Source organism: Thamnophis elegans, chromosome 2 (assembly GCF_009769535.1).
Source record: "Thamnophis elegans isolate rThaEle1 chromosome 2, rThaEle1.pri, whole genome shotgun sequence".
Taxonomy (NCBI): Eukaryota; Metazoa; Chordata; class Lepidosauria; order Squamata; family Colubridae; genus Thamnophis; species Thamnophis elegans.
This window is the reverse complement of record NC_045542.1, coordinates 64,435,093-64,453,156: the sequence shown is the minus strand read 5'-3', so window position 1 is coordinate 64,453,156 and position 18,064 is coordinate 64,435,093. Positions and strand designations below refer to the sequence as shown.

The 18,064-nt window shown below is 36.4% G+C and overlaps 1 protein-coding gene across 1 annotated transcript in view; it reads left to right on the top strand.

The window, feature by feature from the left end:
• FOXK2 (forkhead box K2) overlaps nucleotides 1–18,064 on the top strand; it is a 41,030-nt gene that overhangs the window by 18,396 nt on the left and 4,570 nt on the right. Inside the window, exons 2-8 of the mRNA XM_032209175.1 lie at nucleotides 9,346–9,540; nucleotides 10,685–10,832; nucleotides 11,545–11,691; nucleotides 12,876–13,069; nucleotides 14,910–15,085; nucleotides 17,215–17,511; nucleotides 17,637–17,846. Coding sequence (XP_032065066.1) covers nucleotides 9,346–9,540; nucleotides 10,685–10,832; nucleotides 11,545–11,691; nucleotides 12,876–13,069; nucleotides 14,910–15,085; nucleotides 17,215–17,511; nucleotides 17,637–17,846 — 1,367 coding nt within the window. The remainder of the gene's footprint in view (nucleotides 1–9,345; nucleotides 9,541–10,684; nucleotides 10,833–11,544; nucleotides 11,692–12,875; nucleotides 13,070–14,909; nucleotides 15,086–17,214; nucleotides 17,512–17,636; nucleotides 17,847–18,064) is intronic.

Genomic DNA, 18,064 nt, shown 5'->3' with positions numbered 1-18,064 from the left:
ATCAAGAATGTAATGCAACAAAGTTTGTTCAATTATCTGTATTTATGAAAAGTTATAGGCAAATAACATTTAATAAATATAATAAATATAACATTTAAACATAAAAAATATAATAAAAGCAATTTTTATCTCTCAAAGGTTGAAAAGACTAAACTGGGCTAAACTCCATGTTACCTGGACAGAAGATATATAATGTTATGGTACTACTAAAAAAAGTGATTTTATTAGCCATCAAACCTCAAATATACTGTACACCTTTCCCAAAAGGTTTCCATAATTTTGGCCACTACTGTATAAGTTCTGGACCTGTGCAAAAGCCTATTTGGAATGTTAAATTGCCTAGGATTTTCTGCAGAATCCCCATAGTGCAAATTAGTGTTTCCTTTTATTCTTCTCAGTTCCAGAGACTACTGGATCAAAAGAAAACTGAACAATTTTGAAACTGAATAGGAAGTGCAGGAGGTTATATGAATTAATACTGTATACTATGTTAACCAAGTAGGTAAAATAGTTTTTTAAAATAATGATCAGCTGTGCTTGTTGAAGATTAACTAGGGGCAGAGGGAGCAAATTGTATGTAAAAAAAAAAGTTAGCATAGCATAGCGTGGCATAGCATGTTTGAAAAAGTATGCTTCCACATTGATTGTAGGAAATGTAGCTGAAATAATATACTGTACAGATAAAAAAACAAGTGCCCTGAAACAGGGCTTCCCATTCCTGGGTAAATTATCCAAAATAAGATAAAAGTGGTATTTCTTTGGGTAATGACACATAAACCCATTACCAAAACACAACAGGGACATTTAAATTTAATTAAAGTGTTTAATTACATTGGTTAAAATGATTTTCTGATAAAAAAAATTGGGTAACAAAGGAAAAGGTTTGGGAAGGTTAATTTCTGCTCTAAATAGTTAACCAAACTCTTCATGGTTAATATGAGGACTGATTCACATACTGAGTGCTTTACTGTGACTGCAGCCTGTTGGGAACCAGGCTGCAGAAACAGTCAGCAGACAAGCATGTGAAGCCACATTTGTGCAAGCGGGACACATGTGTGTGTGAGAAACCATCCCTTCCCTCTTGTTGCTGCCAGTCTGCAGAGCCAGAAAGGTTGGAGATTACTGCTTTACAGCACTCTCTGGGCAGTTTGCAACATCAGCTATTGATCCCAACAATTTGGATCCTCATTTTATTGAGCTCGAAGGATGGAAGATTGAGTCAATCTTGATCCAGTCAAGATTGAATTCCTGGCAATGGGCAGAATCAGTCTGCAATACTGCATTGCAATCACTGTGCCACCAGGGCTCAAAATCAATCAAAATCAATATATTGGGGATTTAAAAAATAATTTACAGTAAATATTGTTATCTAAATGGTAACAGGCAACATAGAAGTTCCAGTGAATGAAAAACTAGGAAAAGATGGTGATGTAATTTCACTAGAGCTCTCTTTAGGTAAACTTAGTCTGTATCCAATGAAAAATGTTTATATACCTACCGTGTTCCCCCGAAAATACGACATGTCCTGAAACTAAGGCCATGCCACATTTTTCAGGTGGGCAAAAATATAAAAATAAAAATATAAGAAAATAAGCCCCCTGGACAACTCCAACCTCCGGCCAGGCAGAGTGCTGCTCACTAACCTAGCGGTATCCCGAAGGCGGCAAGCTGCGGGAACTAGGGGGGGGGCAAAGGGGCTTGCATTGCTTGCCGCTTTAGGGATACCGCTAGGTCGCTGAGCGGCGTTGTGCCCAGCTGGAGAGGGGGTTTGCCGGGTGGGTTTTCTGCTCCCCGATCGCGTGCCTCCCAGCCTCACGATGCCCTGGCACAGCTCCGCTGCGTTCCTTACCCTTTCGTCCAGTGAAGCCCCTTGTAGAAAAAACCTCGCCATGAGGTTTTGAACTCATGAGGTTTTTTTTACAAGGGGCTTCCCTGGACGAAAGAAGGAACGCAGTGGAGCTGTCAGTCTCCAGTAGTGCTAGGACATGCGTCTCACTTCCCCTGCTACCCCTCGTCTTTTAAAGGGACGATGGGGAAGGGAAGCAGACAGGCTTCCTTTACATTAGGGCAAGGTGGGCAGTGTTGGGTCACGAGCCACGCCTCTTACCTTTCCAGGTCCATCGCGGTCCTCGCTATTGTGTCCAGAGAAGCCTCTGGTAAGAAAAAAACAACCCCTTCTCGCGAGTTCAAGAAGTTTGATTGAACTCGCGAGAAGGGGTTTTTTTTATCAGCGGCTTCCCTGGACACAATGGCGAGGAACGTGACGGAGCTGGAAAGGTAAAAGGCGCGCCTCACTTCTCGCCTGCCCCAGAAAATAATAAGCCCTCCCCCTATAATAAGCCCAAGGTAATATTTTTGGGGGGCAAAAGTAAATAAGACCCTGTCTTATTTTCGGGGAAACACGGTATCTGAGAGAATGGATACAATACAATTAGTATACAGTGCATTCAGGAAGTATTCAGACCCCCTTCACTTTTGTCAATTTTGTTATGCTGCAGCCTGATTCTACAGGGGTTGAAATTCATTTTTTCCTCATTAATCTATATTCAGTACCCTATAATGCCAAAGTGAAAACAAAGTGAAAACAGAATTTTAGAAATATCTGTAAATTTATTAAAAAGAAAAAAAACCCTGAAATATCATGTTGGCATAAGTATTCATACCCTTCACTCAAGTATTCTGTTGAAGCAGCAATTACAGCCTCAGGTCTTTTGGGGTATGATATGACAAACTTTGCACACATGGATTGGGAGTTTTCCAATTGAAAATTTGTTTTTTTTTAGTGGGCAGGGCTGAGTTAAGAGGTATCTTTTTTTAATTGGGAATTTGGTAAATAACAGGAAAGTGTATCTGTGAGAGTGAGACTCAGACTTGTTAATATGTGAAAGAGCTTCAGAACAGAGGAGAGGAGAATTTAGTGGAGGTAACAGCACTGGGGAAAATAAGGCATTAGAAGCAGCAGCAGCAGCACGTTTCCTCCTCTAAAGCACAAAAGCAGCTCAGCAAGAACTGAGGACCCCTCCTCAAACTGTTTTCCCAGGCCAAAATTGCTGAAGGAGTGTGGAAAAGTGATGACTGTGAGGATATGGGCCACAAGAGTTGTAAAGGAGCACCTGAGTAAATGGCTTCCTCAAAACAACAGCAGTAGGGTAAGGAAGAGCAAACCTGGAAGCGATGATAGAGAATTATGTGTGCATGGATATAATAGGAACCATGGAACAAAAGGAAGCAAGATAGCAAAGTACAGTATAGAAAATCTCAGGGAGTGTAAATTGGGGAAGAAGAAAAGGATTAGAGCAGATGGAAGCTCCCCCCCCCCCTTTACATATCCAGTCAAAAGTTAGTAAAGGTCAAGTGACCAGATAATATCACATAAGGCTTTGGAGAGCAAGCCAAGAAATACCCGAGGAAGCTTAATGAATATTGACTATTGGCCTTGAAATATTGGCTTTATCAAAATTTTCAGTAACCTGAGACAACAGATACACACTGCATAGGCTGAGATTTGTTTCTAGAGGAAAACACTGTATCTTACATGTTTTAGAAACACCTGGCTATTGGCTTCTGTTTAGCTAATGGAAATGATTATATTAATATTTATAGTTGGCTGATAGAAATGTGATTAGTGCAATCAGTGGCTTAAATGCAACTAACAAGGAAATGTTGTTAACATGTTTAGACCATGCTGATGACCACATTTGGTGTTCTGAGTCTGTACTGTGACTGTTTTCACAGAATGCCCATCATTATGTTTCCTTGCCTATTCATACATGGCTGTTGTGTTGAGAATGGCATTTACAGCAGTCATTTACCAGAAAGTACTGATGAGATTACTTTCTACATAATTGTCTTGTCCTTTTGGATGCTTCTTACTGTTCCAACTTGCTTCCCCCAGATTTATGAGCAAACTTCCAAATAAACTGCAGGCTTATATCTTTATTTTGTTATAATACATGTGGAACATATACAAAGCCATGAAGAAGAGCCGAGGTGGCGCAGTGGTTAGAGTGCAGTACTGCAGCCACTTCAGCTGACTGTTAGCTGCAGTTCAGCGGTTCAAATCTCACCGGCTCAGGGTTGACTCAGCCTTCCATCCTTCCGAGGTGGGTAAAATGAGGACCCAGACTGTGGGGGCAATATGCTGACTCTGTAAACCGCTTAGAGAGGACTGAAAGCCCTATGAAGCGGTATATAAGTCTAACTGCTATTGCTATGATGGTGAACCTATGGGCCACAGGTGGCATGTAGCACCCTCTCTGTGGGCACGCAAGTCATTGCCCCAGTTCAGTTCCACCACACATATGCGTGCACACCTCTCGCCAGCCAGCTGGTTGTTGAGCCTCTGCTGCGCATGAGGATGCATGCATAGGGGCCGCACATGCATTGCATTTTGGGGGTGCACATGTGTGTGCTTTGGGCACTCGGTCAGGAAAAGGTTAGCCATCACTGGTCTAGAGGCATTCTTGTAAAGAAATACACTTCTCACAGCAAGTATCTAGTTTTGTGCTGTGCCACTTTCCTGAAAATTATTACCTGACATCTGTGAGATCTGAATGTGAACCAGTTTGCCCTCTCTTCATCTCAGTATAGCTTTCTGTTTCTTTACTTTTTTCAACCCTGTAATGCCAGTTTTGTTTGGAAATCCTACAGATTCTGTAAATAGAAAAAAAAAACATTTATAGGTTTTGTTGTATTAAAATAGTAAGAATGATAAAATGAAAACTAGAAAGTTGGGTTAAGGCTTATGAGAAATGACTTGAGTAACTTGTATAACTTGTTGAAAGAAGCTTTTTGAAATCTGAAGCAAGTATAGACATGCTGTCTTCTTCCTATCAAATTATATTTGCTCATGATCTTAGGTTGAAGATAAAATTTAACCAACACAAAACAAGCCTGTATTTAGTCTTGGTCTTTAGAATTACCAAATACTGTAGTGTTACCATAGGCAGGGTTTCTTTTGTATTTGTATAGAGGAGCCTCAAATTCCAGAAGCATTACATGGTAGGTTTAATGAATTAATGTCTGATTTCCCTGCAGCTGATGTGACAAGGAACTTTATAAGCTACTTCCCATTGATCCCTCCTTTCTAACTCTTTTGTGTCTTCAGCTTGGAGAAAATGATGAAGAGCTCGGTTTCTACAGTAACTACAGCCGGCAGGCAATTTTTTAAGTGTTCTTTTTAGACTGCAGAGATGCAGTGTATTTTGTTTCTTTAGAAACTTTTTTTTCTGTTAGTCTGGTGCTTTAAATTTTTCCTGGTTTAAAGCCGTAAAGGATGGTGAAATTTATACATGTGAGCAAAGTGCTTTTAATCCAGATGGTTGTTTTTTTACAAAAAGATGTTTAATGGTAATAACAAAATAAAAAAATAAAACATAAAGAAATACATAAATTCTCAAAGAAATAATAGTGTAAAAAGGACTTCAAAAAAGTAAAAAGAAAACGAGACAGGAATGAAGTTAAAATATATTGTTATAGCAGTCAACAGTAAAGAATGCACCTGTATAATATAAATATTCAAGCGTATACAGGTTGTCCTCAACTTACGTTAATTTATTTAGTAACTGTTCAAAGTTACAATGGTACAGAAAAAAGTGACTTATGACCAGTTTTCACACTTACGACTGTTGTAGCATCCTCATGGTCATATGAGCAAAATTAAGACATTTGGCAATTGAGTCATATTTATAATGGTTGCAGTGTCCTGGGATCACATGGTCCTCTTTTGCAACCTTCTGACAAGCAAGGTCAATGGGAATGCCAGATTCACTTAACAACAGCTTGACTAATTTAACAACTACAGTGATTCATTTAACAACTGTGGCAAGAAAGGTGGTAAAATGGGGCAAACTCACTTAACAAATGTTTCACAGACTGAAGCAGGGCAAAGGCTAACAGAGTTTGTCAAGAGAACATGCTGTTTATAGCAAACACTTTTATCCAACAATCCAAGAGATGACTGCACATGGATTTCACCAGATGTTTAATACTGAAATCAGATTGATTATATACTTTGCAGCCAAAGATGGAGAAGTTCAGTCAGTAAAACAAGACCTAGAACTGATTGGCTCAAATCAAGAGCTGCTTATTGCAAAATTCAGGCTTAAATTGAAGAAAGTAGGAAAAAAATAGATATGATCTAAATGACATCCCTGAATATACAGTGTATGTGATGAATAGATTTAAGGGAAAAGGTCTGGTACAGAGGTAGTATTCAGCAGGTTCTGACCAGTTCTGGAGAACCCATAGTGGAAATTTTGAGTAGTTCGGAGAACTGATAAATACCACCTCTGACTGGCCCTGCCCCCATCTATTCTCTGCCTCCTGAGTCCCAGCTGATTGGGAGGGAATGGAGATTTTACAGTATCCTTCCCCTGCCACGCGCACCAAGCCACAGAACTGATAGTAAAAAAATTTGAATCCTACCATTGGTATGGTAGACAGTTCCTGAAGAACTATGGTTGGAAGTTTGTTACATTGTACAGGAAGCAGCAATTAAAATCACGCCAACAAGCAAAATCAACGGGGAAGTCAGATTCACTTAACAACTGTGTTAATAATATAACAGGGATTCAGTTAACAACTGTGGTAAGAAAGTTTGTAAAATTCACTTAACAAATATCTGTTAACAACATACATTTTGGACTCAATTGTGCTCATAAGTTGAGGACTACCTGTACTGAAAAGCAGAGACATTGCCAACAAAAGATCCATATAGTCAAAGCTATGGTTTTCCCAGTAATAATGTATGGTTGTGAGAATTAGACCATAAAGAAGGCTGAGTGCTGATTAATTGATGCTTTCAAATGGCGGTGCTGGAAAAGACTCTTGAGAGTCCCTTAGACTGCAAGGAGATCAATCAATTCTTTTTTTACTTTTTATTTTATTTTATTCAGAAGAAAGTTAAAATACAAAACTAAATAAAAAAACCAGTCAATTCTAAAGGAAATTAACTCCGACTGTTCTTTTGGAAGGACAGCTATTGAAACTAAGGCTCAAATACTTTAGCCATCTAATGAGAAGAGAAAACTCATTGGAAAAGGCAAAAAGGGGTGGCAGAGGATGATGAGATGGTTAGATAATATCATTGACACAATGAATATGAATTTCGGAAAACTCCAAGAGACAGGGGAGGACAGGGGTGGCTGTTTTCATAAGCCAAAGGTTCCATACAGATATTAAAAAATAAGGGTAAAGATGACTTATTTGTCTAGTTCCTCTAAATAGTAGGAAAGTAGCAGAGAATATACCATTAGCCTTTACTTTAGATGTGAGTACTATATAATATAATCATTTTATATATTCCAAAGGAAATCTGAACTGATTTAATACAACAAACATGTATTGATTTTATATTTTGTAAAAGACTATTCAACATCTAATAAAATTACAAGATGATATTTGTTTTTATTCAAATCAGTTAAAGTTACAACTAATTAATGTTGGTCGATTGCCTAGTTTTTATACACTCTGATACTGATAACTCTTAATAACAAACAGTATTTACTAACACTGCTATTAATAATCTTTGTATCAACGTTAGTATTTGAAATTGGATGATAATTAGCATCCAGAGTGTGGGCTTTACCTGCTTTTGGTATAACTAATATAAACCTGATTGAATGCTACAGATGCAATTCCCTTATCAAAGATCTCATCATATAATTGGCAAAATTTGGCACTAAAAGGTCTGTAAAGCTTTTATAGCACTTTTAGGATATCCATCCAATCTTGGTGTTTTACCACTTGCCTGTTTTAAAATTATTGGTTTAATCTCTCTCTCAAGTAATGGGGCAAATAAAGGTTGTTTTTGCATATCATCTAAATGCAGTAGATTTTATTTAGAAAACAATTCATTCAATACATTTGCTATACGATTCTGTCTTTGTAGGTTAAGACATCATCTAAAAGTTCTGTTGGCCACCTATAATTATAATTAGTTTTTCTTTTCTAGAAAAAAAAAACCCTGATATGTTTGGAAAGGAAATTAACTTAATGATATAATGGGCCAACTGATATGGAGGTGAAATTTTATAAATAATTATATTTCAGGCAATGCTGAGTCTGTCTATATCATTATAAGGCCTTAATACTGTGTGAGAGATTTTTTTTCTGTTTAAATAGTATTTGTTTGTAAACCATTTTGGCCTAAAAAAAAGTAAGGAAATCTTCACATATTTTAGCCTTAGTCAATGGGGTGGGTTCCCTTAGGATTCCATCAGTTGACTTAATCTTAATTTCATATTATGTTTTGAAGAAATCCTTATCGATATGTTCAGAATGACCTATATGCCAATTTTTATTTATTTGTAACATTATTAGCCGCCTATCTTGCCACAGAGTAAATCTGGGTGACTTACAATATTAAAAGTTAAAATTGTATAATAATATAAACAGAATTCTATAAAATCAGTGTAGCTAAAAATATGAAGGGAAGGAGTATGCTGAGAAGAGGAGGGGGTGGAATTTTTTTAATCTATTCAGCTACCCCTAATGTGAAGTCCCTCTGTTGGAGCCCCAAACCAACTGGCAGAGCCAGATCTTTAAACTGTTACCAAAGGTAAGGAGGTTGGAGCTGACCTCACTCTAGGGAGGCAAGATATTCTAAAGGGTATGTTCAATGGCAGAGAAAGGTTTTCTCCTGAACCCCACCAGCTAGAATTCCCTGGCCAATGGGGCCCACACTGTGCCTCCTCTGTCAGCATGGATAGGGCAGGCCAATTCAAGTGGGAAGAGATGTTCCTGTTGTCATATACTAGACTCATATGTCAGTATTGGACTGTTATTAACATTTTCAGTGGCAGAAACAGGACTGCAAAAAAATTCCCTTAATACACTTACATTTTTGATTTTTTTCAAACACAAATCCAGATAGGAAGGAGGGGTGGATCAGGATGGATGAATGTGATCAGCAAAGATGCTCCACTTTGTCTTTGTACTATTCTTAATCATCTGAGTTTTGTGAAACATAGTACAACATTGCTTTGAGAATAAGTTTGTTAAAGCATTAGCCTCATTGTTTCCTGATTTAGGAATCATTATCAAGCAACCTTCATGCTGTTTTTATGCCACTTCAGAATTTATTAAATGATTATTGATTGCAGTTTTAGTATATAAAAATTAAAAGTAAAATCCACAAAAGAACAATTTTCTAAATGAATGTGATTATATTTACCACTTACTTATATTTAGTACTTACTACAAATATATTCATTATGTAGCTTTATAACAATTGAACATACTTTCTTTTTTACTATTTTTATTAATATGAATGCTGTTAAAGTTATGCAAATAGAGAAAACCGTAATTTCAGTTAGTTAATACCTTTGGTTTTTTACTTTTCAGGTGTACGTTCAGGTTTCCCAGCACAAACATCAAGATAACATTTACAGCTTTATCCAATGAAAAGAGAGAAAAACAGGAGTCCCCACAATCCCCAGTGAAACCTGTACAACCCCAGATTTCTCCCCTAACAATCAACATTCCAGACAACATGGCTCACTTGATCAGCCCTCTTCCCTCTCCCACAGGAACCATCAGGTATTTTTATATTGTGTTGCTATATTTAGGTTTATCTTAGAACTACAAAAATGTGATATTAATCTGTAATTATTTTATTAATTACTGATTTTAAATTCTGCAATCACATTTAACTTATCCTTGGAACAAATTATTTTTGATTTTTTTTAATGCCACTTAATCATGTTTATTGGCATTAGATGAAACTTCAGCAATCATTTTTGGTTAAATTAGAGATGGTGGTGACAGTCTCATTAATTTCAGTGTGGGCTTGACCTATTTAGACAATAAGGAATGTACATATGTGGGTCCTTATTTGAAGATAAATAAATGTATACATTTGGGGACTTAATATGTATCTGTTATGTATTATTATTTACTTTTATGTATTCATCTGATTGTGAGTTGCCCAAGTCCAGAAGTAACCTATGGATGGCTTCACATAATTAAAAAAGCAATGTAATATTAAAAATTGCTCTGAGGGAACAATTGAAAAAATATTTCATATGTTCCAAAACTAGAGGGACCCGCCAGGCACTCTAACCCACTAAATGCCATTGTTTAATTGTTAGGACCTGAAGTAAACCATTCTATCTGATCATAGAGAGTAGGCAGATACTATTAGAGACAAATGTTATCCAAATAACTTGGTCCTAGTTCACACAGAGCTTTATAGATAGTAGTTAGCATCTTGAATATTTTCTGCAGTTCACGAAGCAGAGGTGTTATATAGGCATAGCAAGGCTGCTGCATTGTGGACTAACTGTGACTTCTGAGTGGGCAGTTCCATGTAGTGATAGTGCTTAACTGCCAACTAGCCTTACTGAGACAAATAATGCTGAGGGCAGAAGAGTATATTCTTTCTCTGGTCGTCTGATTTCTTTAAATGGGCTCATAATTTAATTGCCATTGAAAATCTAGAATTAAACCTGTTTTTAGTCTCTCAAGGGATTGTTTTTGGAATAGAATATTTGCAAAGATTTTCCTATAAATATATATCCTGATATCTGTGTCCTTTTAATTGTCATTCCCTACTAATGTTAGTATAACCCAGACAGCTGGAGAATGTTTGTTCAGGAAATTACATGTAGCTGAAGGAAATTACTGGCTACAATTATATATATTCTGTGATGAAATAGACAACTCTTTTCATACTGTTTTACAGTGCTGCAAATTCCTGTCCATCTAGTCCTCGTGGTGCAGGTTCTTCAGGGTACAAAATGGGTCGTGTAATACCATCTGACTTACATCTTATGGCTGACAATTCACAGTCAGAAAATGATAAAGAAGCATCTGGTGGAGATAGCCCAAAGGTGAGATTCTTTTGATTAAAATCCAAGGCATTTTGTTAGCTTCTTCTTTTACCACATTTAAATTGAGAAAAGCATATTCAAACGTAACAATTTTAATGATATACTGTATTTTTTGGAGTATATGCTAATTGCCCCTACATGAACAGCAGACTAGCTCAATTAGTGAATTGTGAACCCAAAGATAAATGGCCACAAATACAGAAAAACAAAATCATGCACTACATGATGTTTTTTTGTGCTTCTTTTAAAGATTTTTTTTTTGCTATTTATAAATCATAGAAATGGGTGGATTGGCAAGTAGAGAGCTGTAAACTCAGGAAGCAGCATGTTTGAGCAAAGAAAGTGTGTGCTGATTAGTTGAAGTTCTCAGGTAGGCCAAACTACTGTTCTCTAGTTATTTTACACTGAGCTTAGTCCCTAGATGACCAACAATATGCTTAGGAGTTGCAGGGTGAATATAATTAAGAGAAAAAGGGCATGGTAACAGTAAAGTACAATAGGGATATTTTACACTTGGAATGAATTTTGGCAGGCAGAGCTCTGTATGTGATAAAATTGAAAATGCAAATACATAATAAAATGAAAAAGTTGTTCAATGTGCATGATTGTATCTCTTAATGTCCTTTGTATTAAATTATAAAGTTGGTATTATATTTCTAATGTTCCTGGAGGGATGAGCGATTTTCATTATGTTATTATTTTTAATATTTAGGATGATTCAAAGCCACCTTATTCCTATGCACAACTAATTGTACAAGCAATTACAATGGCTCCTGATAAGCAACTTACACTAAATGGAATTTATACGCACATAACTAAAAATTATCCTTACTACAGGACAGCAGACAAGGGCTGGCAGGTAAAAATTATTAATATTGTTTTAAATGAAATGAGCAAACTGGTGGATTAAAATTAGGCATCTGCAAAGTCTATAATTTGGGTAGATTATTTTGGAGAGATAATTCTGGAGAGCTATTTCTTTCTTAAAATCACATCATTCTAGTTACTTCAGGAATGGTCTAGCTGCATTTTCTGGAAATTGATTGTCTAAACCAGGAGTTGCTTTGTAATGTTTCAGAGGAAACATGGTACTTTGAGGTTCTTGCCTATTCTTATAAACTATTCCTTTCCTGTAGAATTTCTTCATAAAATAGTTTACTTCATAACTTTTAATTCTTAGTTGCAAATTGTGCCATTTCTATTTCTATACAATCTAATTTTGATTGCAAAATTTGATGTTGAGATATCTTTACATATAGAAAGAATATATTAAAATTAAACAGTTTAATATTAATGGTGTATAGAATGTCATATGTGCATTGTTTTGTGCAATGTGCTCATATTACTGGATGCTTACATTTATCAAATCAAATAACATTCATTCCAATTTCAATAACTGTATATTACTATAGATTCATCCTAATTTCTATTGCTTTTGAATGTCTGAACTCTGAAAAAAAAGTCTATGGTCCTCTTGTTTTGCTCACATTAACATATATTGACTGTATATTTTGAAGGGTTTTTATTATTATTATTATGGTTGGTTGTACAATCAACCTGATGTTTAAACTGGATTTGGCATTTTATCCACCTGCTGAGTTGTTCTCAAGGATCTGGGATAAGCAGATTTGTTACTTGATGGTGGTAAAGGTATCGCCGCAGAATGTAAGCTGTTCCAAGCTGCCTTTTGCAATTGACTGATGATGATTTTGTCAATGCCGATGGTTTTCCAAGTGATACATCAGATGTTTTGGGATTGTATCCAAGATGCCTGATACTATTCTTACTATCTTTGTTTTTTTGCCACAGTTGTTCTACTTCTGTTTGCAGAACTTTGTTGTTGTTATATGTGGATTGTCTACAGTTAAACACACTCAGTCTAAAACTGGTGGGAGCTTAATTTTTCAAGTCTTAATCAAGGACCTAAGAATAAGAAAGCAGTTTAAGAATATGAGCCGTTCTAAGTGGGATTTTTTTTATTAGAATGTATTCCAACTTAATACTGAGATGGATGATTTCTTTGTTTTCTTTTATGACTCACAGAATTCAATACGTCACAATCTCTCTCTGAATCGTTATTTCATCAAAGTACCACGTTCCCAGGAAGAACCAGGCAAGGGTTCCTTCTGGAGGATAGATCCTGCCTCTGAAAGCAAATTAATAGAACAGGCTTTTAGAAAAAGGCGGCCAAGGGGAGTACCTTGCTTTAGAACCCCACTGGGACCTCTTTCTTCTAGGTAAGGTATTGAGGATGACAACTTAAGCATAGCAGTGCAGAGGCTTTCCTTTAAGTGCACTTCAGGGTCTATTGACTGAAGGATGATCATTGCTTGTCTAAACAGAGATGTTTATCAAATAAAGAAATGATTGGGGCACAAAGGAAACTATTACCATTTTCTCCTTGAGGTTTGATGGTGCTTTTATGATTACATCTGATTGCAGTACTAAGGAAGAAATGTTCCCTGGAGTTGTTATCGGCTGTATTCACACTTTAAAGATCTAGCAAATGTATTTGCATAATATACTAAGTATAATTATTAATTTATTTATTCAGTTTATATGCATACATAACATATTAATACTAATCTTGGTTAGATTTTCTTGTGGCTTAGCCTATTATGCAAACCTAGACTGTCTTACTTAATCTTTATTCAATGTGTTATATTAATTGGGAGAGAAAGGGTTAATTCTTGCTGTATGAACATTTCCACTGTTCTAGTCATGCTAATTTCTTTGCCATTTGTGTTTTTGTAAATGCAGCATGTTTCATTTCTTATCTTAAAATACTGGAATGTAAGAAGTTGGTTATGAACTGTGGAGCTAATATATTCCAACCTGCTATCCAGTTGAGGAATCATAGAAGCAATAACTGAGAATAGTTATTCCTTTAGTGTACATATAGTGCTGTAACACATGTAGTTGGTTCATGACCGGAGACTGGTGTGTAATCAGCCTGCTCACAGTTTAGTGTTACTTACAAACACTTATTGCAACCTATAGAATCATCTAGTCAACCTGAGCTGATTGCAGAAAGCCCTGGTTAGTACTTTAATGGGAAACTATAAAAAGATTCCCAGCCTGTAGACAATATTGAAAAATAAAAAATTTAATTCCTTAAAAAGGCAGTAACAAGCCACTGCTATATTGTTGCCAAGAAACATATTCATCTTTCAGACTGCATCCATATAGTCACCAAAAGTCAATCTTAATGAAAGAAAGACTATGTTTACTTTTAGCAAACAAATCACTTGATATTTTCCTCATAGTCTCAGCCATTTTAAAAAAAGAAGAAAAACCTGTAAAAAGTGCTTGGGATTGAAGAAAACAGTGGAGAGAAAAGACAGTAATACGTAGTATTTAACCTTTTCCAATCACACGTTGTGTTTATGTTCCAAATTACAATTCCCCAGAAGCATATTCTCTATGAAAATTTTATGTTCATGTTCTCACAAAAAAGACATGCTTGGAAACTACAAAATTGACAAATACTTTTATCCTGTTAAGTATTTGGAATAATTTAATAATTTGTTAAATTAATAGTTTAAAGAATCAAAAAAGACTTGAATTAGAAGTGAGTAAAAGATGGAATTTATAGCTTTAAGTGAGGAGTATAAATATCATTTCATTTTCATTTCTTGTTTCAATTGAATTACATTTAAATTTTGTTTAAACTGCTATTTATTACTTGGGCATTGTCTGAAACATGCATCTTGGTGAAGAACTGTTTATTTAAAATAAGTCTTGTGTTTTAGAGAAGATATGAAAGTACATTGAGTGGAAAAACCAAGATTAAAGCATTTCACTTTAAATATAGAATGTAGGACATGTGTTTCTATTATTAAAATTCTCATTAATTTCTGGCCTATCTATACCACTTTCTCATTCTGTACGTCTGAATAAATACTTTGCCTGCCTTTAAGTTATATAAAGCTTCTATAATTAAGAACATCCACTGCTATTTAAACAGCAAAAAATCCTTCCTCTGGAATGTGTACAGATCAGATAATTTTTTGTTGGTTACAGTAATAGTTGTTAATTTTGTATCTAAAAGTGGCCATTTCTGTTCTTTATTTGCAGAAGTGCCCCAGCTTCTCCTAATCATTCTGGAGTATTATCTGCTCATTCGAGTGGTGTGCAAACCCCAGAAAGCCTGTCAAGGGAAGGGTCACCTGTCCCAATGGAGCCTGAGCCAAGCAGTATCCAGCCAAAATTAGCAGTAATACAAGAAGCACGATTTGCACAGAGTGCCCCAGGTGAAATTTTCATGCAATGCTTATGAACTAAAATTACACACAAGAAGATTATGTGGATGATTTAAAATACAAGGATTCTAGAAATTTTACATGAAAATAAAATATATTACCTTAGTGATGGCAATGTTATGTAGTATTAAAATGTTGCACTATGGCGGGTGAGAGCCAGATGCAAGTCCAACTTTAGTCATGGAAATTCATTGGATGACTTTGTGGCAATCACACATTTGGCTCAACCTATCTTACAAAGCTGGTTTTGTAGGAATAAAGTCAAGGATTATGCCCATGCCCATTCAGCTATTAGAGGTAAAGATTGGATAAATATATAATATATAAGGCATAATATAAATGTTTCCTCATACTAAATAATGGCTGATAAATTCATAGTGAAATACGCTGTGATGAACGCTGTTGCTTCCCAACTCTAAATAGCACAGTTCTGTATCTTACTGCATTTTCACATTGCTGGATTACAGCAAAAATTCTGAACCATGTAGACCGGGGTCCCCAACCACCAGGCCATGGTTCATTACTGGCTGTGCCTATTTGAAACTGGGCCATGCGAGCAGTGAACTGGTGCATATATATGGCCAGCTTCACTTGTATGAGCAGTGGGCTGATGCTCATGCATACTCATGCAGCTCTACTTGTGCAAGTCGAGCTGCATGTGCATTCATGCCAGTTCACGGCTGATAAATTGAGCTCACTAGTGCTCATGTGCACCAGCCTGCCACTTGTGCCACCTCGTTCCCCTTCCCCTCCCTCCCAGGTAACCCCCCCAAACCCCATTTTACTAGATTACTAACATCCTGGCCAGTTCATGTAAACCTCAAAGGAGAAAGGGTTAATTTTTCTGATAGCCTGCAGAGGGATGGGAGTCTATAAAGTGGTCCTTCGCTCTAGAGCTCTAGGTATTCTACCTCATTACTATCAATCTCTCCCCACCTCCTTGGGTGAATGCATGGCAAAGGTGAGATTGTAATGAAATGGGGGTGAGGCAGGAGACTTATTGTATCCAGAGTGGCTATTATTCCAATTAGACCACCATGAATCTTTTTTTAAAAAAATGGAATAGGTAAGCTTGGAACCAAGAAGAATTAAGCAGTCTTTTTCGACACTAGAATTGTTCAGTGCCATTGTCATCAGCACTAGAGAAAGTTTTGATGGTTTCAACAATAAGTTGATGTTGGATCATAGTCTTTCTCACTGAGGTTACTGCTGGCAGCAGCAGCAGCAAATTCTAATGCTGAAAAGAAGTATTGGATTCAAATTTACCTACAGTGTTATGCCTGTTTCAAGTTGGAAGACCATAGCATTCATCAGAAACTATCTGTAGGTGTGAAAACAATAAAGAACCCATCTTGGAATTATTTCCATATAATTCTTGGTTTTGAGCCTGAAATCAATTTTGCCAGACTGAGGACTCTCCTATCTGCATCTACAGTATATACTCTGTGAACTATTAGGAGGCTGGCTTCACCCCCTTTCTCTCACACATGATATCTGAGCTACGTTGCCTCTTACTCTTCTGGAATGCACTTCCTCCCTTCTGGGGAATCTTCTTGCTACAGTCCATAACACAGATAAAGGTCATGTGACACACCCCAGCATGCTGCAACCATCATTAATACAGGCCAATTTCCAAGTACCCAAATTTTGATCATGTGACTTCAGGGATGCCAAAACATTCATAAATGTGCGGACTGGTTGTAAGTCACCTTTTTAGCATCATTGAAACTAAAACAGTTGTTAAACGAATGGTCATAAGTTGAGGACTACCTGTAAATGCATTGTTTTATTTTTAACAGTTAAACAGTATAGAATGAAGTCTGCAGAAAGGGAAAAGCAAAGAACTTTCTGAGACATACCTAGAAGGGCTAGAAAATGAAAAATATATGTTGCACCTTCAGTGGGTGTACTCTGTCACTGAAATATAACAGTACAACATTTTATGTATAAGTTTTTTTTAAAAAAAATCAGGTTGAATTTTAACCTGATGTGACTGTTGAAGAGGTAATTCCTAACCCCACTGGATTAATCTCTGAGTAGTTAGAAGATTACTTGAAGGGGGTGGGATCATGGTTCTTTTAAAAAGGTTGTAATACATTTATTTTTACCTTTCTTTATAGGATCTCCCTTATCTAGCCAACCTGTTTTAATTACTGTACAGAGGCAGCTGCCACAAACTATGAAACCTGTCACATACACTGTTGCAACTCCTGTGACAACATCTACGTCCCAGCAGCCTGTAGTACAGACGGTTCATGTTGTTCATCAAATCCCAGCTGTATCTGTCACAAATGTGACTGGATTAGCACCAGCAAATACTTATACTGTAGCTGGGCAAGCAGTGGTTACACAAGCTGCAGTGATGGCCCAGCCTAAAGGAGAACCTCAAGAGAATGGAGATCACAATGAAATGAAAGGTAAAAATAATATAATGATTTGTTGAAATAAATTTCATGCTGATTTCTTTTATGATATGCTGACTTTGATGTTTATTTACTACTTTTACCATTTCAAACATGTACCTATTTTTTTTTCTCTCTAGTTAAAGTGGAACCTGTACCCGCAGTTAGCCATACAACTCTAGGAGCTGCCAGTCGCATCATTCAGACATCTCAGACTACACCGTTACAAACGGTTACTCTAGTACAACAAGCACCTCTAGGTCAACACCAGCTACCAATAAAAACTGTAACGCAAAATGGAACACACATAGTACCTATCACCACAGCAATGCAGAGTCAGGCTAACACTGGTAAGCATTTTAAGTTGAGTGTTACTCGTCACAAATTACCTATTGTAAAAATAATATCCAAAATAAATTCATCAGTTTTCTCATATTGTTGACTATTAATATGTAACTTCTATTTGGATGTTATTTATAGTCTAAATCTACAAATTTTGTCATAAACATTTTTGCCTATCTCGTTTTTCTTCCATACTAAATTAGCAACTGGCATTGGATAAATAGTT